The sequence below is a fragment of the Rhineura floridana genome, chromosome 3 (genome assembly GCF_030035675.1).
Source record: "Rhineura floridana isolate rRhiFlo1 chromosome 3, rRhiFlo1.hap2, whole genome shotgun sequence".
In the NCBI taxonomy this organism is placed as follows: Eukaryota; Metazoa; Chordata; class Lepidosauria; order Squamata; family Rhineuridae; genus Rhineura; species Rhineura floridana.
In genome coordinates, this window is record NC_084482.1 from 203,735,432 (window position 1) to 203,758,449 (window position 23,018).

At 44.3% G+C, this 23,018-nt stretch overlaps 2 protein-coding genes across 11 annotated transcripts in view; both read right to left on the reverse strand.

Annotated features, from left to right (window-relative positions):
* Positions 1-23,018, reverse strand: part of LOC133381206 (zinc finger protein 566-like) — a 49,908-nt gene that overhangs the window by 26,047 nt on the left and 843 nt on the right. For 3 of the 9 annotated variants that reach the window (XM_061619941.1, XM_061619942.1, XM_061619938.1), the window contains exon 2: positions 99-1,119. In XM_061619941.1, coding sequence (XP_061475925.1) covers positions 99-833 — 735 coding nt within the window. In that variant the 5' untranslated portion in view covers positions 834-1,119. Of the gene's footprint in view, positions 1-98; positions 1,120-16,868; positions 17,224-17,343; positions 17,410-19,491; positions 19,512-23,018 lie in introns of those variants that run through there. The other 6 variants (XM_061619944.1, XM_061619939.1, XM_061619940.1 and 3 more) reach the window with 6 other exon arrangements.
* On the reverse strand, positions 20,424-23,015 carry LOC133381207 (SCAN domain-containing protein 3-like). Of its 2 annotated transcripts, none has more exons than XM_061619947.1 (2): positions 22,515-23,015; positions 20,424-21,314 (listed from the first exon to the last, which is right to left on the reverse strand). In XM_061619947.1, exon 2 carries the CDS (start codon positions 21,046-21,048, stop codon positions 20,512-20,514), a length of 537 nt encoding a protein of 178 aa, XP_061475931.1. In that variant the 5' UTR covers positions 21,049-21,314; positions 22,515-23,015; the 3' UTR covers positions 20,424-20,511. The 2 variants fall into 2 exon arrangements, with proteins under 2 accessions (XP_061475931.1, XP_061475932.1); XM_061619948.1 differs by lacking the exon at positions 22,515-23,015 and adding an exon at positions 21,964-22,503.

Below are 23,018 nucleotides of genomic sequence, written 5' to 3' on the forward strand. Positions count from 1 at the left end.
AAATTCTTCCCAGTTCTAACAGAACAACCACGGATGATGCCAACAGTTCAATCTACATTCTGTTTCATGATAAGACACTCCAGAGATGAAACCCTCACCTGCCATTTCCCTGTTTTCGTCTCTTGTTGGCGCATCAGAAAATCCTCCACCAGGGCCACTGCTTGGGTGCAGGTCTCTGGGCCTCCTTCCTGGATCCAGCCCTGCAGTTCCGGCGGGAGGCTGGCCAGGAACTGCTCCAGGATCAGCAGCTCCAGGATCTGCTCCTTGCTGCGTCTCTCCGGCTTCAGCCACTGGTGGCAAAGCTCCTGCAGCTGGCTGTAGACCCTTCGGGGGTCCTCCACCTCCTCACAGCAGAATTGCCTGAAGTGCTGGCGCTGAACCTCCATCCTCAGGGCATCCCCTCGCAAGATGGCCGCCTTCACCTTCCCATAGTCCTCCTGATCTCCGGCTTCTAATATGCTAAAAGCTTCTTCCGCTTCCCCGCTCAGGGCTGGCAGAAGCCGGGCCACCCACTCTCCTCTAGGCCACCGGCAGGCTTTGGCCACTTGCTCGAAGGAGGCCAGGAAGGCCTTGGCATCTTCCCAGGGGGCAGACTCAGGCATCGCTGGTAGGTTTCCCCCTCCTGCGTCAGTAGGTTGCAGGGTCTTCAGGAACTCTTGCCATTGGGCTTCCCAGCGCTCCTGCATCCCCTTCCAAGGGTCCCCTTTGCCCTCTTGTGTTGTTCCCCATCCTGGTCGCTCAGTTATAAATCCAGATTGAAGTACACTGCTTGCTTTTCCTGCTCTGTCTTGTCTGACTTCTATTTCTGGACCTATAGATTTTTGCTTCTTCATCACTTTCACTGGTCCCTTGATTAGATTACAGCAGATCGAGAGCTAGGGATTATTCCTCCTGGCCGACTGTATCCTAGACAAAAATCTTCACACTTTGAAATCCCTGAAAGTCTTGCAAGAAACACAGAAGAAACGACTGAACTTGTGCCTTCTTTGTTGATCTTCTAGTTCTTCAAGGGAATGAATCTGAGTTGATGAGGTTTACTTGGTGACAAAAGAACTGACATTGTCAGAAGCCGCTTCACCATTCCCTGGCAGTATTCCTGAGTGGAAAAAGAGCTTCTTCCTGAATGAGACACAATCGGCTGGTTAAAACACAAGGTGGCAGGAGGCAGAAGGAGGAGAGAGGAGTGTGCAGTTTAGACACACAAAAATACATCCCCACAAAACTTAGAACCGCCCATTTGTGTATACCACTCTGTGCTCATGGGATATCTTAAAGATCAAGTCGTTAGGAAGATAAAAGAGATGGTCACCTATCTGTTACCGACAGCTAGACTCACAATCACTTCATATGGAAGAAAATGAGCCCTCCATCACTAGAGGACTGGATAGTGCAATTATGGGAGCAAGTACCAGTGTTAAAACTAACGTGTATTGTAAGGGCAAGAGAGGGTCGTCACAAGGATAACCAATTCAGAAAGAGGTGGGCACCACTAGCGATGTACTGGTCAAATAAATAAAGTACAAGAACAAGATGAACCGCACACAATGCTGGGGATACTCTGAAAAAAAGAGAAATGGAAATAAGATTCTGTAATGTGTGGGGAAAGGTGAGAAATGGTGAGACTATTATATCAGATCTTAATACGCGTGATGTTAATGCTGATTGTTAAGTTGACCAAAGTTTTATTATATTAATTTCCTTGTTTCTGTTTTTTTTTCTTTCCTTCTGTCTCTTTTTTTGTCCACTGTGTTAAAGTTTGACATATATTAATAGTTCCCTTATCATGTTTGCTTTCAACCTGTCAATTATTCTCAATTTTGTAATCTTTTTTTAATATAATAATTTTTTTAAAAAAAAATTTAAAAAGAGACAGCAGTTTGGACCTCTTGATAACTTTATACTTTTCAGTTTCCCTACTATGCTCAGTAACATAATAGCCCAGTATTTGATTTTATTTTGGAAGCAGAAGTTACATGACTTATCCCAGGGTGGCTAAAACTCTGGCCCTCCAGAAGTTGCTGAACTACAACTCCCGTCATTCCTGGCTATTGGCCATGCTTGCTGGGGCTGATGGGAGTTGTAGTTGAGGAACATCTGGAGGGTCAAAGGTTCCCCACACCTGATGCATCCTGATAATGTTTTAAGGTTGTTTTATCTTTTTATATTTATAAGAATTGGCATTTTTCATGCACTTTTTTGTTTCTTACAACAACAACCATTTAAAGAGAGATGGGCTAGCTAAGAGGCAGGGCCATGAACCTTGATGGCCTGGTTCTGATATTATCTCAAGCACAAATTTCACAGGAGGCTTTAGGCCAGTGGGTCCCAAACTTCCCCCCCCATGGACCCCTTGAAAGTTGCTGAGGGTCTTGGCAGACCACTTACTACAGGTGTGAAGAACCTTTGACCCCCCCAATGTTGCTGAACTACAACTCCCATCAGCCCTAGCAAGCATGGCCAATGACCAAGACTGAGTTGTGGTTCAGCAACATCTGCAGGGCCAAAGATCCCCCACACCTGATTTCATGATGTGTCTGCCTGTTGTTGCAATTGTAATGTGCTGTGCTAGACACTGTATGATTTGTAATTCTATTTTGATTTCTTTTTTTCTTATATACTGCATTTTACTGTATTATTTATTTATAAATATTTGTATACAATTTTGTTAAAAACATCAAAGTGGTTCACAACAAGTTAAAAACAAGCATACAATAATAACAAAGGTCAACTATTGCACAAAGACATCTTCTTAATTGCCTGCATAAGCCTGGCAGAACAGAAAGGTTTTCATCAGGTGCTTAAAGGTTAAGCCTGCTGGATCTCTGTGGCAGAGCGTTCCAGAGAAGTGGGCCGATGACACAGAAGGCTCAATTTCGTGTTGGATGTCAAATGCCAACTCGGGGGATGACCAAGGCTGCTCCTGCAGATGTTCTCAGTGATCGAGCTGGGATATAAAGGTTCAGGCGGTCCCTAAGATACCCTGGACCTAAGTTGTTCGGGGCTTTGTAAATTAATACAAAGATCTTGAACCTGGCTCTGTAGTGGATGGGCAGCAAGTGCAGATGTTTTAAGAGTGGTGTTGCATGTTGCCGGCCATGTGCTCCCATCAGCAATCTGGCCGCTGCATTTTGCACCAGATGGAGCATCCAAACCAGGACCAAGGGCACTGCTTGTACAGCTGGTGACAATTCTGGGCCAGCTTCCACGTACAAAAGCCTCTGAGTACGCAGACCCCATTTAAAATACACAACTTCCCGCAAATAATCCTGGGAACTGTAGTTTATCTCTCAGAGCCACAGTTTCCAGCACTCGCAGACTTAATGGGGTGGGTGGGATTGGATACAAACAGTACTGGATTGCGAGAGGGGGGCTTATAGCAAATTTGCAATGCAGGCCACTATGAACAGGCCCACATTGCAAGGACAAAATGGTGGGGGGAGGCCTGAGGCTGTTTGGGACAATCCCTATGGCCTTCGTCCATACACACACACACACTGCAGGAAGCCACTGACTTGTAGTGCAATTATAGGAATCTCTACCAGTGTTGACTCCATTTTGGGGGGACGGGAAGTGGCTTGGGGGAAAGTGCTGTCAGTGGGCCCCACTCTTTTCCACCATCACCAACCCACTGCCCAGAAGGAGAGGACAAGGTAAACGGGTGGGGAGATGTTTCTTCTGTCTCCTTGTTCTTATCAAAACTTGCCAACCTGGAAAGTTGAGTAGTCAGCCCCATGAAGGAAGAGGATGGCTGGCGGGCTCTGTTGGTCAGCGGCAGGCCCCCTCCTTAAGTGTGAGCCTCAGCAGGTGCCCAGCAATGCCAACCCTTGACACCAGCCCTAATACTCAGAATTAACTGGTGCTTATTGTATCAGTAATGTAAAGTAAGGGAGGTTTATTGTTGCTATTAGTAGTATTTACTGACAATTTTTACTTTATTATTGTTATTTACATCCTCATTTGTTTTATTTTATTTTTATTACTTTTACTTCTTTGTTAAATTTGCAAACCGAGTGGCTACCAGTCAGTGTAGCCAATACTGAACTAGATGGACCAACGGCCTCAGTATAAGGCACCTTGAAAAAGATGGCGGCGACATCGGCTGTCTCTGGAACGGCTCCCGGATACTGCTGAGTTTTTAATCTTAATTGGTGAGCTTTAACCTTGGCATACCAACCTAAATCATTCCAAAACAGCTCCAACCGTTTGTATATTTTACTGGAGTAATAGAGGTGGGAGGCTGGAAGAACTCTGAAGGAGATAACAGCAAAAACACCAAGAGAGACACTAAGGAAATCCCCCTTTGCCTCCGGGGAATACCTAGAAGCTACGACTGAATGTGAAGCTGATATATTTTAAACTTAACTCGGGGAGAGTTTCTACAGTAAGTCTGGTAGGGATAAGAAAAGTCAGGCTTGCTGCTAATCAATTTAGGATAGTTAGGACACAAGAATGGTCCATACACGTCAAGCAAGCAAGATGCTAGGGGTGCCTATACTCTCTGCGTTTGACCCTCCAAAAAAAAATAAGGAAGAGGCAAACTAAAATCCCTTCCTATTTCTCTTCGAAAGAGGAATCTAGGGGAGTTGGAGGAAGAGTTTCTCTCTTGAACGGCAAATGTAAGGAAGATGGGGTAGCAAATGACTATCCTACTAACCTTGACTGGTCTGTGGACTATGCCAGAAGTAGTCTTGGCATTTATTCAGTAGAAAGGCCCCCGCAGGGTTTAGATCTGGCTACAGAACTTGCCCAAGTGGTATCATTGAGGACTCCTTCCCCGGGGCCCTGGAGAAGTACTGATTCTCCTCCACAATCACCTGCATTAAATCAAGAGACAGACAGCCACCTTACTCAGCCTGGGACGAGTATAGCTTCAGAACTGCTCCAGGAAAACTGCATGGGGTCGACACCACCGGAATGCCTTAAGATCAGCAAAGATTCTAATCCATTGTCCTCTCCTCTTTCTGACAAACAACCCTTGTTGCTAAGACAGGATAAATCAGTCCCTCCCAAATTGGAGAAATTTATGGTGCTGCTAGCTAAAGAACTTGAATCAATTAAAAAATTCCTATTGGAATGCTTTGACCTGTTAGTGATCACAGCTGAATTCCATAAACGTGAAGAGGGGTCAAGGAACTGGAAAAGGAATGACGCCAAGACCCCCCATGCAACAAACACGAAAGCCATGACAGAAAGAACCACAAAGAAGATAGCTAAGGGAAATCCTGAAAAAGGAAAGCCAAAGGATATGGTACAGAAAAAGAGTAAAAACATCAAGCCTAATGGGAAAAGGCAAAAATAACGACACATAGCAAGGGAATGAACTTTAGAAAGCTTTTTAACCTGCTGGAGAATTCAAAACAGGCTCCAATCAAAAATCCGCAGAAATGTAAGGCATCTCAACAGGCCAGAGAGGAATATTCCATCAAAGGCGATTTAGGCTCCAGTGATAATCCATCTCATCCGCCCATCGGGAAAATAAATACCAGCCACCCTGTTCTGGACTCACCAAAATACAAAATTGAGTCTTTGCCCATAGCAGCCGGGATACAAGACCCATGGCAACATGTGCTCGAAGTGGGACCTGAAACCTTGCCTCAGGGTCAAACTAACATGGGAAACACTCTAAATCCTATAACTGAACAAAAATGGGAACTGACCCTAAGCCGTCAAAAGCTAGTGCTCTCCAACTTCCTGAAACCTAAAGGCATGCTGAGACTTCCGGGAAGGGTGATTTCGCCTGTGCTGCCTCTGAGACAAGCTCTTGTCTCAGAAGAAGCTTTTTCAGCTTTAAAATCAGTCAGAATGTTTTTTTTTGGACTGGTTAAGACTTTCTCCCGGTCAGGGAGAAACGTGAGATTAACCACAAAGCCTGTTTTTGTTGGGAGGACTGGATTTCATTAATTTATGAGAGAAAGTTCAGCCAGCGAATGCCGGACGGACTTCCATCAAAGCTCTTGCTGATTAAGCGACATGTTTATCTTTTCTTCAAAGAAAAACGAACTAACAGGCAAGCATCCTTCTTTCCATTTTTTTTTTTTACTTGGTTTAAATTGTTGCACCAAAAAGAGATTTGTCAATGAATCAGCTATAAAGAACTGCTGGGTGAGTTAAAAATTTTCTCTTTCACTCACGAAACTAAGGAGGAAAGAAATCGAAAAAAGCTTATCTTTGTTTTTATTGCACAAAGCGGGCCTGGAAGTGCATTCTAAAGATATTAACGGAAGAGGGATTTTCATTTCAAGGAGGGAAAAAAATAAATAAATCTGATTTATGAACTTTGGAGTATTATGTCTGGAACTATTTTTTTTTTTTGGTCTATTTCATTTTGACGAATCTGCTTACTCACGACGCCACTAACTGTTTGAAGCTGGGAACTAAACTTGTTTTGTTTTCCTGAATATATAAGAGATAAGGCAGGTTGTATTGATGTCTGCAAGCCTGAAACATTAACCCAATTGTGGCTGAAATAATTTTTTGTTTTTGTGGTTTTAAGAATGACAACCAGGAAAGTGACTGAGACCATGGAAGAAATTATGTTTCAGAAAATAATGAGAGAGATTGAGATAATGAAACAAACCCTGAGACAGGGCAGACAGGAGATGAAAATTGAACTTAGCAAAATGATGCAGGAGTTTAAAAAAATAGGGGATTCTGTGAAAGAGGATTTTGATGGGATTAGAGATGAGAAAAGAAAAATTAAAGGGAAGATACAAGCCATGGAGACTGGAACAAATGAGGAATTGGAAAAAGATCTGGAGTTTACGGATGTTAGAAATAAAGTTTACTGTTTGGAATTCAACGTTGTCTCTGAAGAAACTAATGAAGATATTAGTGATAAAGTTATCAACGTCTTGGATAATTTTCTTGACTGGAATGATGTGATGGAGCTTGACATAGAAAAAATCTATGGAATTAATTACAAATATGTGACAATGGAAAAACTCTTAAGATCTTAACATCTTAAGAGATGAGCCAGTGCATTTTGCAAAAAAGAAGAGCAGAGAAGTGACTTTACAACAATATTTCAGAAACATATTCAGAATTGATGGCAAGGACATATTTGTGAAGGGGGAAATTCCCATCAGACTCTTGTTATATGACTATGGCTATGACAGCAAGATCATCATGAGATACTGATAATGGATGAATGGATACTGAAACCACTGGATTTAACAGGACTATTGAAGATGGAAGATGGAATTAATATTGATAATGGAAGAATGGTTATGGAAATTATTGGACCTAATAGCTTTGACGAGATGGATTAATCAATATGTTTATTTGGATTATGGCTATGACAGCAAGATTATTATGGGATACTGATAATGGAAGAATGGCTACTGAAATTACTTGACTTAACAGGATTATTGAAGATGGAAGATGGAATTAATATAGATAATGGAGGAATGGCTATTGAAATTATTGGACCTAATAGATTTGAATCAGATGGATTAAGCGACATGTTTATTTGGAGAAAAATTGAAAGATATCTCTCTCAAGGAATTGAAATCTCTTTTGGACTTTTTGTGGAAAGAATAAAGTAATGTTTATGAGATTTGATGATTAATTAAGATAACTACTGGAGGAAAGTGATTTTGTAATATAATTTTAGAGACAGGATTGTTATATATTGTAGACCTATGGTTGATCTGCGACAAATCGGAAGTCAACATTTTATTTTTTTTGTATAATTGTTTTTGTTTTGTGTTGTTTTTTGTTTTTGAAAATTTGAATAAAAATTAATTTAAAAAAAAGAAAAGAAACCTAAAGGCATGCTGTCCGTCTATCAGCGTAAAGTCCACTTTCTTCAACTGATGGAAAAAATTGCCCCACGGTGTGGCAGCACTGATGACATTACAGACATCGAGTACTTATTCTATGACTATCACCATGCTCGAGCAGTGATAACATTTCAGAGTTGGACGTCTGTAAATCTGTTATACAAGGAAAAAGATAAATTCTATCATGCAGTAATGACAATAACTAGGCTATTTGAGAACCAAAACTGCATCAATCTATTCCACAAAGAGCCACACCTCCTTAAAAGTGAAAACACGAGTAGCTCACTTGTTTGTCTGGAGTACTCCATGAGCTCTGGACATAGCCCAAAATGCACATTTCATCAAGTACCTTATAACCTGAACGTTGGTCTGGTTCCGGAAGAGAAAGGACTCTGAAACTCATTTCTATCTTTGCCATCGCAACCTCAGGAGGAAGTAATAGCCAGACTCACAGTCCTAAGAGATACTCTTGCTCACTCCATGCTGTTGGACAAAGCTACGAAGCATCAGGAACGGGACCTGAAACTACCTTGCTGTTTAGCAGGATCAGTTTCCAGGAAACGAGAGACGGAGATCGGACAGCACAAGCGGTTCATTAGCTCTGATGAGATTCCCTTCTCCCCCAAGAAATATAATCTCCTCACTCCCGAAACTTACTTAAAAAAGCTAAGCGACAGAGTTAGAGTCTTTCTTGCCCCCTAAGAAACACCATCTCAAACCTCCGACTCACTTGCCCATGGGACAATGGGAAACCCATCGCCACAACAACTGATCAGATCAAACTCCTTACATGGAATATAGCTGGCTGGGCTGCTAAGCAAAACTGCCTGGAGTTATTAGACTTTCTAAGGGACTATGAGGTGATATTTCTCCAGGAAACCTGGTTTATAAAAAAAGTATACTTGAATGGTTTCACGATAATTGATTTACCTGCTGAGCCCCCCCTAATGGAAAAGGCAGACCTAAGGCAGGTCTGGCAATATTGCTGTCTACCTCCCTTCAAGCAAACACTAAGCGCCTTGGTCCATGTGGGAACATAGCAATAGCTGGCTTAATTGAGCTCAGATTCATGTCCTTTCTGTTGATCAATGTCTATATCCCACCTTTTCCTTCAAGGAGTGGTACAAAACTGGCCTGGGATGATTTGGAGAAATATATACTAGATCTAGAATCCCTACATCGCAGAGCTTACCCTATCATAATGGGAGATTTTAATGCTAGAATTGGCCCCAATAATAACACACTCTTTTCATCTGGTGTGTGTGTGTGGGGGGGGTAGTTGACTGAAAACTATATCTTTAGACAAGACTGGTCCTCTAAAGATCTAAAGGTGAACTATGGGGGAATCTGTTTGATGCACCTGGTGGGTTGTTTTAATCTTGTGATATTGAACAGTCACACAAAAGTTGACAACTGTGCAGAATTTACCTACGTGTCTGGCCACGGAAGTAGCGTGGTCGACTATGTACTGATCCCACAACCCCTCCTCACATGGATCACTAATTTTACAGTTGGGGACAGACTTGATAGTGATCACCTTCCTCTAAACTTTACCTTGTTATTACCAGAGAAAGGCCACCTCGATGCTAAATTTCAATACGAGGATAAAACCCTTTGTCTTAGACATAAGAGAATCTATTGGTCAGCAGGGGTTCTGAACAAGGTCACCTGCTTTCTTGGCTCTTCCCAGGGGCTGGACTTTAAAATCCGAATAGCGGCAGCCAGAGATGTTACCGCTGTCTTAGACGATTATTTGCAACTGATCTCTGACCTGAATACAATCTTAAAATCAAAACCCCATCACCCCAGACCCCTAATCAAGCAGAGTCTTCCTTGATGGTTTGACAAAGACTGCCTTGAAATTAAGCAGAAATTGAGAAAGGTCTATTACAGGAAGGATAATTCAAACACGCTACCATCAGAATATTACATTATTAAAAGACAGTACAAACAACTGATAGTTACCAAAAAGAGACAGGCTACCCAAAATGGGTGGAAGGCCCTGATAAATGCCTCTATAAATAACAACTCAAAACTGTTTTGGTCTCTAGTTACAGATGCTCTAGCTTCCCCTAGTCTACCTCACTGTAATATCTCTTCTGATATTTGGGAACAGCTCTTTTCTGAGATGTTTGCGGATACAAGGGATTATTCATCTGACAGTTTATTCACTACAGACCTTAACGTACCTCCATCTTGGCCTCCAGTAACACAGATGGAAAAAAAATCTTTGATCAGTTGTCTTAAGCCCGGAAAGGTGCTGGGATCTGACGCCATACCCTCCAAATTGATGAAGGCCCATAAAGACTGGTGGGCGCATTTACTGGCCAATTTATTTACCCAGATTAACCATTCCGGTAAATTCTCCGTGGCCTGGCTCGATGCCAGTCTTTAAGAAAGGGGACAGAGACGACCCTACCAATTTCAGACCCATTAGTTTATTAACAGTAGTGGGCAAGTTGTATGCCAGCTACCTAAACACAAGACTGGTCTCCTGGTTAGAAGAGGAGGACATTTTGGGATGGGAACAGGCAGGCTTTAGAAAGGGTAGATCTGCGATCGACCACTGCATAGTATTAAACCATCTGGCAGAAAAGTATATGAGCCCCTTCGGAAATGGCCTGTCTGTTGCCTTCATAGACCTTAAATCCGCCTTTGACTCCATCCCCAGAGATAAGCTATGGGCCAAACTATCCCAAGCAACCATGGATAAGAGACTTCTGTACCTTATTAATCGTTTTTATCAACACACCACGCTTCACGTAAGATGCAGAGCTGACGGAAGTCTAACTAAATCCATCCCTGCTACCAAAGGGGTTAGACAGGGATGCATACTAGCTCCCACATTATTTAATCTGTTTCTGAACGATTTGAGTAAAAGCTGCCTATCAGCCGATTTTCATCCACCTAAGGTGGCTGATTCAAAATGCCCCCTGTTGCTATACACTGATGATGCTGTCCTTATGTTTCTGCCCCAAATAGGCCTGAAACGCCTATTACCTGCTTTCATGGCTTGCTGCACCGCCAACTCACTAACTATAAACTTCAGTAAAACGAAAATCATGGTTTTCTCTCTGTGTACAAATGGACAGTCAATGGTCAGAAGATGGATCAAGTTAAGCAATATAGATATTTGGGGGTTATGTTCCATTCTACACTTTCCTGGATTACTCATATACACTCTGTAGTCCAGACTGCACAGAACACCTCTAAGGCCTTCCTTCGTTTTTTTTTACACCAAAGGTGGTCAGTTTATACCTGCTGCTATCCAGGTATTTAAGTCTAAAATCTTCCCCCAATTGCTCTATGGAGTCCCAATTTGGGTACAGAGCTTTAACTCTAAAATGGAAACAGTCCTTTCAACTTTTTTAAGATCAATTTTTGGAATGCCACGATGCATCCCTGCTGCAGGCCTTCGTCTTGAGTCCGGTTTTGCATCAACTGAATGCATTGCTTGGTCTCTAGCTTTTAGGTACTGGATTAAAGTGGCTTATGCTGGCCCCTCCCTAGGGTACTTAAACCTTCGCTGGAAAGATGTTTTGGAGCGTATCAACATTACAATACTTGGCGTGAGTGAATTAAAATGGACTGGAATGGGACATTTTCAATCAGGCAACTACAAAATATTTTATGCAGGAAATGAGAAATCAAGAAGAAATGGGGTTGCTTTAATAGTGAGAAGTGATGTAGCAAAAGCAATTAGGAGCTACAACGCAAGGTCCAAGCGAGTGATATCAATGAGATTAAATGGGAAACCTATTAACATAACCATCATCCAAGTCTACGCTCCAACATCAAACGCAGAAGAAGAAGAATTGGAGAGATTTTATGCAGAAGTACAGGAAGAAATTGATCACACACCAAAACAAGATATGATGATAATCATGGGGGACTGGAATGCAAAAGTAGGGAACAGAGAAGAACTAGGAATTGTGGGGAAATGGGGCTTAGGAGATAGAAATGAAGCAGGAGAGAAACTTATTGAATTCTGTGAAGCCAATGATTTGTTTCTTGCCAACACATTTTTTGAGCAACCAAAAAGACGACTGTACATGTGGACATCACCAGATGATCAATATAGGAATCAAATTGATTATATAATTGGTAGCAGAAGGTGGAGAAGTTCCATACTTTCTGCAAAAACAAGACCAGGAGCAGACTGCGGTACAGATCATGAACTGATCGTATCGAAAATCAGAGTAAAGCTAAAGAAGAACAACAAAGCACTCATAATGCCAAAATACAATTTAAATAACATCCCAGAAGAATATAAAGATCAAATAAGGAACAGGTTTGAGGCTTTAAACTTAGTGGACAGAGAACCAGAAGAACTATGGACTGAAGTCAGGGACATTATCAGGGAAGAATGCAAAAAGACAATACCTCGTGTTAAAAAGAGAGAAAGACCTCAATGGATGACTGAAGAAACTCTTCAAATGGTTAAAGAGAGAAGGAAAGCAAAAGCAAAAGGAGATAGAAACACGGTCAGAACCCTAAATGCAACTATACAACAACTAGTACGTAGGGACAAAGAAAACTATTACAATAATTATTGTATAGAAATAGAAAAGGACAACAAAATGGGAAGAACAAGAGCCCTATTCTAAAAGATCAGAGCAGCTTTTCCCAACCAGTGTGCCTCCAGATGTTGTTGGACCACAACTGACTGAGGCTGATGGGAGTTGTGGTCCAACAACATCTGGAGGCACACTGGTTGAAAAAGGCTGGATTACAGAAATGAAAGGGAAATTTAAACCAAGAATAGGGATGTTGAATAATCAACAGGGAAACATACTGACTGACAGTGATGAAATAAAAGGAAGATGGAAGCAATACACTGAAGAACTCTATAAAAAAGATGACAGATTCATTCACAGAGGAACCATATGATGAAGAACCAGAAATTTTAGAATGTGAGGTGAAAGCTGCTCTTGAAATTCTTGGATGAAACAAATCACCAGGAATAGATGGCATACCAATAGAGTTGCTACAAGCTACTGAGACTGAATCTGTCCACATTTTGACAAAAATCTGTCAAGAAATATGAAAAACTAAACAAAGGCCCACAAACTGGAAGTGTTCAATATAAATCATAGGTGGCAAGGCTGAAATCAAGGACTTTCTGACTGCAGAGACGAAGCACTGTACGTGTGTGTGTGTATATGTGTGTGTGTGTGCGTGTGTGTGCGCACAAACACGCACACACACACAGAGTAGAAGCAAAGGCAGACTTTCATATTCAGGTATTTTTATTACAGATTTTTTTAAATAGTTTGGCTGTCAAGAAATATGGAAAACTAAACAATGGCCCACAGACTGGAAGCGTTCCATATACATCCCAATTCCAAAGAAAGGGGATCCCAGGGAATGCAGTCATTATTGAACTATTGCCTTAATAGAACATGGACATGGAACTGAAACAGCCTTGGTCGCTCTGGTGGATGAGATGAGGAGGGCATTAGATAGGGGAGAATTCACCTTTCTTGTCCTCCTAGATCTTTCAGCGGCTTTTGATACCGTTGACCACGGTATCCTGATGGATCGCCTGGAAGGACTGGGAATTGGAGGCACTGTTTTACAGTGGTTCCGTTCCTTTCTCTCTGACAGGCACCAACAGGTAGCATTGGGAGATGAGGTTCCAGACCCTTGGCCCCTCACTTGTGGAGTGCCACAGGGTTCTATCCTCTCTCCCATGCTATTTAACATCTACATGAAGCCGCTGGGATCTATCATCAGGAGATTTGGGCTGCGGTGTCACCAATATGCGGATGACACACAGCTCTATCTCTCGTTTAAGTCTTCACCAGAGTTGGCTGTGGAGACCATGTCCAAGTGCCTGGAATCCGTGAGTGGATGGATGGGAAGGAACAGGCTGAAGCTAAATCCTGACAAGACCCAGGTACTGCTTGTGGGAGACAGGGGTAGGCTGGGTCCTGTTGACCTGAGGTTTAATGGGGTACAATTGCCCCTGAAGGACCAGGTCCGCAGCCTGGGGGTTGTTCTTGATTCCAGGCTGCCCATGGAGGCTCAGATTTCGGCAGTGAGCCGGGCAGCCTGGTACCAACTACACCTCATACGCAGGCTGCAACCCTACCTCCCTGTTCATCAGCTCCCACTGGTAGTACATGCCCTGGTCACCTCTCGATTAGACTACCGCAATGCGCTCTACGTGGGGTTACCCTTGAAAACGGTCCGGAAACTTCATCTGGTACAGAATGCGGCAGCTCGTTTACTTACAAACAGCCGTCGCCGTGATCATATTACACCAGTATTATTTAATCTACACTGGCTTCCAGTAGTTTTCCGGGCCCAATTCAAGGTGTTGGTGTTAACCTTTAAATCCCTATATGGTTTCCGCCCGGTTTATCTGAAGGAGCACCTCCAGCATCACCAACTATGCCGCCCGACAAGATCCGCCACGCAGGGCCTTCTCTCAATCCCACCAACAAAAGTAGCTAGGTTGGTGGGGACTAGAGAGAGGGCTTTTTCGGTGGCGGCCCCCACTCTCTGGAATTCCCTCCCGTTCGATCTTTGACATGCCCCTTCCCTGGATACCTTCCGCCGAGCATTAAAAACTTGGCTGTTTGGTCAGGCCTTTGAGACTATCGGGATGGGCTAATTATATACTCAATCCCTGCTGCTATGTATTACAATTGCTGCTATTCTGTCACTGATGATTATTGTATTTTATTGTATTTATTGTATTTACTGTATTTTGTATTTTATTGAATTTAATATGTACGCCGCCTAGAGTGGCTTCGGCCAGATAGGCGGCCTAAAATAAAAAAAAATAAATTATTATTATTATTATTATTTTAATATCCCATGCAAGTAAAGTAATACCCAAGATTCTACAACAAAGGCTCTTACCATATATGGAGCAAGAAATGCCAGACGTTCAAGCTGGATTTAGAAAGGGAAGAGGCACCAGAGATCATATTGCAAACATACGTTGGATAATGGAACGGAGCAAGGAATTTCAGAAGAAAATCGCCCTGTGCTTTATAGACTACAGCAAAGCCTTTGACTGTGTAGATCATGAAAAACTATGGAATGCTATAAAAGAAATGGGGGGGGGCACAGCATCTGATTGTCCTGATGCGCAACCTATACTCTGGCACAAGAGGCTACTGTAAGGACAGAATATGGAGAAACCGATTGGGTCCCCATCGGAAAGGGTGTGAGGGGTGTATTTTATCACCCTATTTATTTAATCTGTACGTAGAACATATCATACGGAAAGCAGGATTGGACCAAGAAGAAGGAGGTGTGAAAACTGGAGGGAGAAATATAAATAATTTAAGATATGCAGACGATACCATACTATTAGCAGTAACCAGTAATGATTTGAAACGAATGCTGATGAAAGTTAAAGAGGAAAGCACAAAAGCAGGATTACAGCTGAACGTCAAAAAGACGAAAGTAATGACAACAGAAGATTTATGCAACTTTAAAGTTGACAATGAGGACATTGAACTTGTCAAGGATTATCAATGCCTTGGCACAATCATTAACCAAAATGGAGACAATAGTCAAGAAATCAGAAGAAGACTAGGACTGGGGAAGGCAGCTGTGAGAGAACTAGAAAAGGTCCTCAAATGTAAAGATGTATCACTGAACACTAAAGTCGGGATCATTCAGACCATGGTATTTCCGATCTCTATGTATGGATGTGAAAGTTGGACAGTGAAAAAAGTGGATAAGAGAAAAATCAACTCATTTGAAACGTGGTGTTGGAGAAGAGCGTGAAGGCGGCCATCTTGCGAGGGGATGCCCTGAGGATGGAGGTTCAGCGCCAGCACTTCAGGCAGCTTCGCTATCAGGAGGCTGAAGACCCGCAAAGGATTTACAGCCAGCTGCAGGAGCTTTGCCACCAGTGGCTGAAGCCGGAGAGACGCACCAAGGAGCAGATCCTGGACAAATTAAACCAGAACTATCACTAGAAGCCGAAATGATGAAACTGAAGTTATCATACTTTGGACACATCATGAGAAGACATGAGTCACTAGAAAAGACAATAATGCTGGGAAAAACAGCAGGGAGTAGAAAAAGAGGAAGGCCAAACAAGAGATGGATTGATTCCATAAAGGAAGCCACAGACCTGAACTTACAAGATCTGAACAGGGTGGTTCATGACAGATGCTCTTGGAGGACACTGATTCGTAGGGTCGCCATAAGTCGTAGTCAATTTGGAGGCACATAACAACAACAACAATCTTGATGCATATCTGGAAAACCTGACTATTCCAAAATATCGCTAAGCCTTTTCCAGAGCTATATTTAACTGTCTCTTCTCTGCAATATTAGGACGACGCTATCATGACATACCCCTATAAAAACCGACTATGTCCATGTAGGCATGCCGATGTTGAATCACTGTCCTCATTTTTTTTGTTTGTACCTTCTATACTGTCGAACGATCCAGGTTTTTAAACCCTATCACGGAAAATTTCCCTGGCAGGTCTGAGGACTGGTTATTGAAATATCTTTTGGCTGATACAAATAAGGCAACCATTGTGATGTAGCCAAGTTTATTTATTCCATCCAAGTTATACGTAAGAAGGTTCCTTTTTAGACATTAATGTCCCATTCTAATGATGTGCTGTTATTTATACTTCACTGTATAGTTTATGTCGTCTTTACCTAGTCTGGTTAAACAATTTGTATATCGGGTCCTTGACCGCACAATAAATTTGAATTAGATTCAGTATAAGGCACCTTCCTATATTGCTAAGACCAGGCTGGCCTAATCCAACTTTTGCACGGGGGAAGGGCTGCAGCCCAGGGGTTGCACATCTGGTTTGCATGCAGAAGGCCACAGGTTCAATCCCGGGCATCTCCAGGTAGAGCTAAGAACGTTCCCTGTCTGAAACCGAGGGGAGCCGTTACCAGTCAGTGTAAACAATACTGAGCTGGATAGACGAATGGTCTGACTGGGTGTAAAGTCGCTCCTTATGTTCCTAACGGGACTTACTCTCCCAGGCCTACGGAAGTGCAGCCTTCAGGGCAGCCCCGCTCCAATCACGTGCAGCTCTTGCCGCCGCCGCCCCCACCACCACAGTGCTCCACAGAGCTTCCAAATCATACCGCAGTCGACGAGGAGGCCGGTGTGACTCTCTCCCGGTCGCCCAGCTCCGAGTAGACGACTGCGCGGGGTCTCGGTGCGCGAGGCCACGCGGCAGAACTAGAATCCCTGGCTGCCCTCCCTGGCTGGAAATAGGGCAGCGGGGAGGCTGCCGCCGGTCTCCGCAATAGCTGATCGCCGCTTTCTCTCTCTAAGGCTGCTTTCTCCTCCTCGCCGTCGATGGTTTAATGGCGGAGTTGCAGACAGACGAGGCGGCTTCACACGACCGCCCCCTTCTGAACGACCGAACGCTTACAACTCCCCTTCCCAAAACCACTACAGCTCCGCCCTTAAACCACCAACGGAGGACTCCCGCGGATTCCGGCTCTATCGCACGCGCACGCACGCACACACACACACACACACACACCCGTAGTGAACCCTTTGCAGCCCCAGTGAAAACAGTCGTCCAGGGGCTCAGAGACTTAGACCTCTTACCTTTTTGGGAGCAGGGCGCCTATGTCTCCAGCAACCTATGAGCCAAATCCACATGAAAGGAGCATGTCAGCCACTTAGAAGCTGTCTTCTAACATGCTTCCTTGTCCTTTCCTGCTGATTGGAGGCAATCAGAGTCAGCTGCTGAGAAGACTCTTTTCAGTAGCTAACTGTGATGCGTCCTTCCCTGGCTCTCCCTGTCAGGTTCCTACCTGCTCGTGGTTACTGCCTGTCTCTAGGCACCACCAGGGACTCCACCAGTCCGGACCGCACTCTCTTATGGTTTCTCTCCCCGCTCTAGCACAGATCTCAACAGATCCCCCTGCTAGGCAACCACCAGTAACATCCCAATACTAGTATTCCCAGAGACTCTGAATACTGGTATTGTTATTCTCTTCACCGCTGCCACCATTTGTTACAGTTCCCCTTCAGCCTTGGTCATTACCTTACCCTCCCTTCTGGTCTGTGAAACCCCAGCCAAGGATCAGGCCTTTGGTAAACCAAATTAAGTATTTATTACAGATAACAAAGCTAACAAGATTAACAAGATTTCTTCTTAAGGCACATAAGCATATGGTTTTACTCAATACTAATCCGAACTCCACCTCCCTCCTTCTTCACGCTCTCCTGGCAAACAACTCTCTAAACCCTACCAAGCAATCCACTCTTTCTCTTCTCCCCCCCCCCCCCGATTCCACTCTCACTCGTCCTTTTTACATTCAGCCATTTTAAACACTCAGCCAATCATCTCGCATTCTACTGCCCATTCACTCCCCCTCCTCTTTCACTCCACTTACCATGTATCTTCTAAAACAACAACACTTACCATATATACATTAATATAGGAACATCACACTAACACTCTCCTGCTTATTGGCTTCTAGGGATGTCTGTTGTTGTGGGCATTAACAAGGATCTCATTCTCAACCCAGCAGCAAAAAAAGAGGGAGGGGCGTGAGTATCATGAAGGCACCCTGCACTTCCAAATTTGCCACTACAGTAGGGCCCTGCTTCCCGGCGCTCCGCTTCCCGGTGTTCTGCTAATGCGGCGGCTTTCCCCCCCTCTTTAAAAGCCGCTTTTGCTGCATTTTTGCCTGACGCGCCCCATTAAAGTCAATGGGGTTCTGCCTTACAGCGATTTCCGCTTCATGGCGGGGTCCAGAACGGAACCTGCCGTATAAGCGGGGCCCTACTGTACAGCACACCCACCTCCTTGCCGTTTTGGGTTGTGATTTGGGAACTCTGCCAAGTTCTGTTGTTGTTATTGGTAAGAGAACCCACGTGGTTGGAGCAAGGCTGCCTTGGGAAAGGAAATCGCACTGGATGCCAGTGTAGCCAATAAGAATTTTTTCCCCCACCAGACCCTCGCCCCAAATCCACCAAAATCTGATCTTAACCCACTAGACATCATGTCTGACATTTCTGTTATTGTGAAACACAGAGCTTGGCAAAGTTACATTTTTTTAACTACAACTCCCATCAGCCCAATCCAGTGGCCATGCTGGCTGGGGCTGATGGGAGTTGTAGTTTAAAAAAAGTAACTTTGCCAAGCTCTGCACTGTTATCAGACAGGTGGATAACAGAATTTTAAAAAACACAAAAATGTTCTGTGTGCCTGTGTGTTATATTTAAGTTTGGAACTGCCGATATAGATATGTGTGTGTGTCTTTTAGATGTGGGAGAAGTACAGAGGTTTTGCATTCTTTTTTTAGGTTTTAAAAGTGTGTGTGTGTGAGTGAGTGAGTGAGTGAGTGAGTGAGTGAGAGAGAGAGAGACTATCTGACAACAGGATGCTAGACTAGATGGGCCTTTGGCCCCATCCAGCAGGCTCTTTCTGTTTATACAAAGCATACCTGTAGTTGGATCACCTTATTAAATACAGAGGTTCCCACTGGTGAGACAGGTGCACTCTGTGCATGCTCAGGCTATTTATTTCTGAGGCTTACAGTTCCTAATTCTCATGAATCCTCTGCTTGTCTGTGGGAACCAGCTGGGGTTTGTGAGGAGTTGTGATTTGGGAACTACATCAAGTTAGGCTGCGTCACACTTCGATTGAGTAGAATATTGTCTGCATATTTTCCTTCTCAGTACACTAATTGGCAAGAGCCTCCTTGCCTTTATACCTTTAAAAACAAGCAGACCAGACTTAACTTTAAAATCCTCCTCTGGCGCTGGCTCATTGTGTGGTGTACATTACTCTGGTATCCTTTCAACTGAAGGGCAGTAATGAAACAATAGTCAAGCAACACTGTAGAGACTGTATGCAAGAACAGAAATGCAAATAATGAAAAATGCAAGAAAATGTCCAAAAAGTGGATTTTTTTTAAAAAAAGGCTATATTTTGGCTACACAGTTACACAAAATACACAGTAGAGAAAAAAATAATGAAATTGAAGAATTTGTAAAAAAAACCCACCAGATTATGACCATATTTGACATCCACTAGATTTCCCACTAGCCAGGAAAATTTACCACCAGATGTGCCCCTGAAAACATGGGATTTAGTGGAAAAATCACTAAAATGGCAACAGTATTGGACACAATAAGCCTTACATATGGAGTGTGTTCTTGCACTAGGAATAGACCCCTGTATTACAACCTTTGCATGCCTGGATGTTTTGGACTACAACTCCCATCAGCCCCAACCCATGGGGCAGATGGGAGTTATAGTCCAAAATGCCTGGAAGGCACCAGGTTGGCGAAAGGTGTACAGTCCCAGGCATGTTTTACCTAACAGGACTTGTTTCTGAGTAGACACGTAGGATTTCACTGGGAAGTTACTCCACCTCAGTCCCTACTTGCAATATTAGGGTAATAACACTGGACTTGGGTTACAGGGTTGCCCAAAGCAGCCTTGGCACTATTTCCTACCCCTACCCCTACCCCTGTCATCCCCTCTGCAACATTGTTGTTATGGGCCTTCAGGTCGACTTTGACTTATGGCAACCCTATGAATCAGTAACCTCCAAGAGCATCTGTCATGAACCACCCTGTTCAGATCTTGTAAGTTCAGGTCTGTGGCTTCCTTTATGGAATCAATCCATCTCTTGTTTGGCCTTCCTCTTTTTCTACTCCCTGCTGTTTTTCCCAGCATTATTGTCTTTTCTAGTGACTCATGTCTTCTCATGATGTGTCCAAAGTATGATAACTTCAGTTTCATCATTTCGGCTTCTAGTGATAGTTCTGGTTTAATTTGTCCAGGATCTGCTCCTTGGTGCGTCTCTCCGGCTTCAGCCACTGGTGGCAAAGCTCCTGCAGCTGGCTGTAAATCCTTTGCGGGTCTTCAGCCTCCTGATAGCGAAGCTGCCTGAAGTGCTGGCGCTGAACCTCCATCCTGAGGGCATCCCCTCGCAAGATGGCCGCCTTCACCTTCCCATAGTCCTCCTGGTCTCCGGCTTCTAAGATGCTAAAAGCTTCTTCCGCTTCCCCGCTCAGGGCTGGCAGGAGCAGGGCAGCCCACTCTCCTCTAGACCACCGGCAGGCTTTGGCCACTTGCTCGAAGGAGGCCAGGAAGGCCTTGGCATCTTCCCAGGGGGCAGACTCAGGCATCTCTGCTGTGTGAATGGGCTGCTGCAGGGTCTTCAGGAACTCCTGCCATTGGGCTTCCCAGCACTCTGCCATCCCCCTGGAAGGACCCCCTTTGCCCTCTTGCAGTGCTCCCCATCCTGGCCGCTCAGTCGCTGGGCCGGCCACTCTTTCCTCCTTCATTGCTTTTTCTGCAGGCTGTACCCACTCAAATCTAGAGACCCTGGAAGCAACGGTGGCTCCTTCAAGAGGCTGATGCCAGGGGAAAAACTTGGCTCTCCGACCCCTAATTCACATGAATTAGAGAGGAAGACCCAATTTCTGCCTTCTTGAGTTGCTCTCGCAGTATCCCAAGATGGTTGACGAGGTTTATTTGGTGACAAGAGAGGTGCGATTCTCAAAGATCACCAGCAATCCGAGACCCGGGAGGTTGAGATGGGCGCTTCTTCCTTTTCCAGAGATACAGAAGGGGAATGTTTAAAAAGGGAAGGGAGCGGGGAAGGTGGGCAGCCCATTTGGATGGGCCAGCTGAGGAGGTTTAAAATCGACATGTAGTGGTATTGTGGGGACCCTTTGCCCCCAGATGTTGCTGAACCACAACTCCCATCATCCCTGACCATTGGCCATGCCAGCTGGGACTGATGGCAGTTGTTGTTCAACCATATCTGGTGAGCCAAAGGTTCCCTATCCCTGGCTTAAGAAATGGCTTTTAAAGGGTCTGTGAGCATACATTTAAAACACATCCACCCCCCCAAGATAATGTTGAGATCTGTAGTTTGTGAAGGGTGCTGGGAATTGTAGTTCTGTGATGTGCAAACTACAGTTCCCAGGATTCTTTGGGGGAAATTATGTGCTTCACATGTATGTTGTCGGTGCGACCTCGGTTTCCTCAGTGATGTATGATTGCACGGGGAAATCAGCTCTCGCTCTCTCCTTTTATTACCCCAGGATTGCCATAGCGCACTGATGTGATCCTGTGGCTCCAACTCCCATCCACCCCAGCCTGCATGGGGGGAGAGACTCGCCTTCAAATCCCAACTCTGCCATGAGGTTCACTGGATGATCTTTGACCAGTCACTGCCTCTCTGCCTAACTTACCTTGCAGGGTTGTAGTTTGTTAAGGCTTCTGGGAATTGTGACTCTGGGAGGGTAAACTACGGTTCCCAGGATGCACTTTAAATGTATGGTGTGTGCACAGCCAGGAATGGGAAGAACCGTGTATTCCGGCCTGAGCTCCTGGAAGGAAAGTTGGGATATAAATGTAGTTTTTAAAAAGTGAGGGCCTCAGGTTCTCTCTCCCGGTTCTCGAGGAAATCCAGCTCCCAAATACTAATTCCCATCCAGGTTTTGATGCAGACTCTGTAAACTACCCCTTTAACAGACATCCAACTGCTGCAATTGGCAGGCGATCAAAGATCCTACTCCAGGCCAGGAAGAAAAGTTTCACCTGGGGAATTTCTGCAGATCACAAGCCCCCTTGAAGGCAGGAGAAATAGGCCAGGTCATCTGGTAACCTTAAAGTCTGCAAAGATGTGGGAACAGAAGGCATAGGGTGGTCCCACTCACTTTCTTCCTCAAACAATGTATTAATTAATTAATCCAGACGACTTTTGACTCCAACAGAATTAGGATCCACAAGGGTCACCAACCTGTGTTGCATCATCTGGAGCCAGTTCTTTGTCTTTAACCTCTGGGTCCCCCAAACTGCAGACAGCCAGCAGGGACCCCTCCTGAACTTGCTGTACCTCTGTACGCTTCCTATGGCTTATTATTTTGTTGTCCTTAATATTAGAAGCAGAAGCAGCACTGTGTTGTCATCAGGATACTCGGAAGACTGACATATGCACAAATCCCCAAGACCCTTACAATCTAAACTTAGAGAGATTGGGGAGGGGCAACGACCTTCTTAGGCTTCCTTCTGAGTGGCACAACAGGGAGACCGGAGGGAGATGCCAGAAGCTTCCTGGATCCAACAGCTTCTAAAAGAAGGAGAGCTTTTGCCTGCCTCAATAAGGAAGCCTGTGACCAGTCCCAAATGCCTCCGTCTGTGCCTTCCTTGTATTTGGAGCCCAGGAAACACACCTCCCTTTCCCATCCTACATACAGATCACCTGCTTGTCCTGGACTCTCCTTTGCCTCCTACCAAGGCCCCC

Bases quoted from the DNA above. Each gene is read 5' to 3' on its own strand.
- LOC133381207 (XM_061619947.1), bottom strand. From the start codon at position 21,048: ATGAAGGAGGAAAGAGTGGCCGGCCCAGCGACTGAGCGGCCAGGATGG.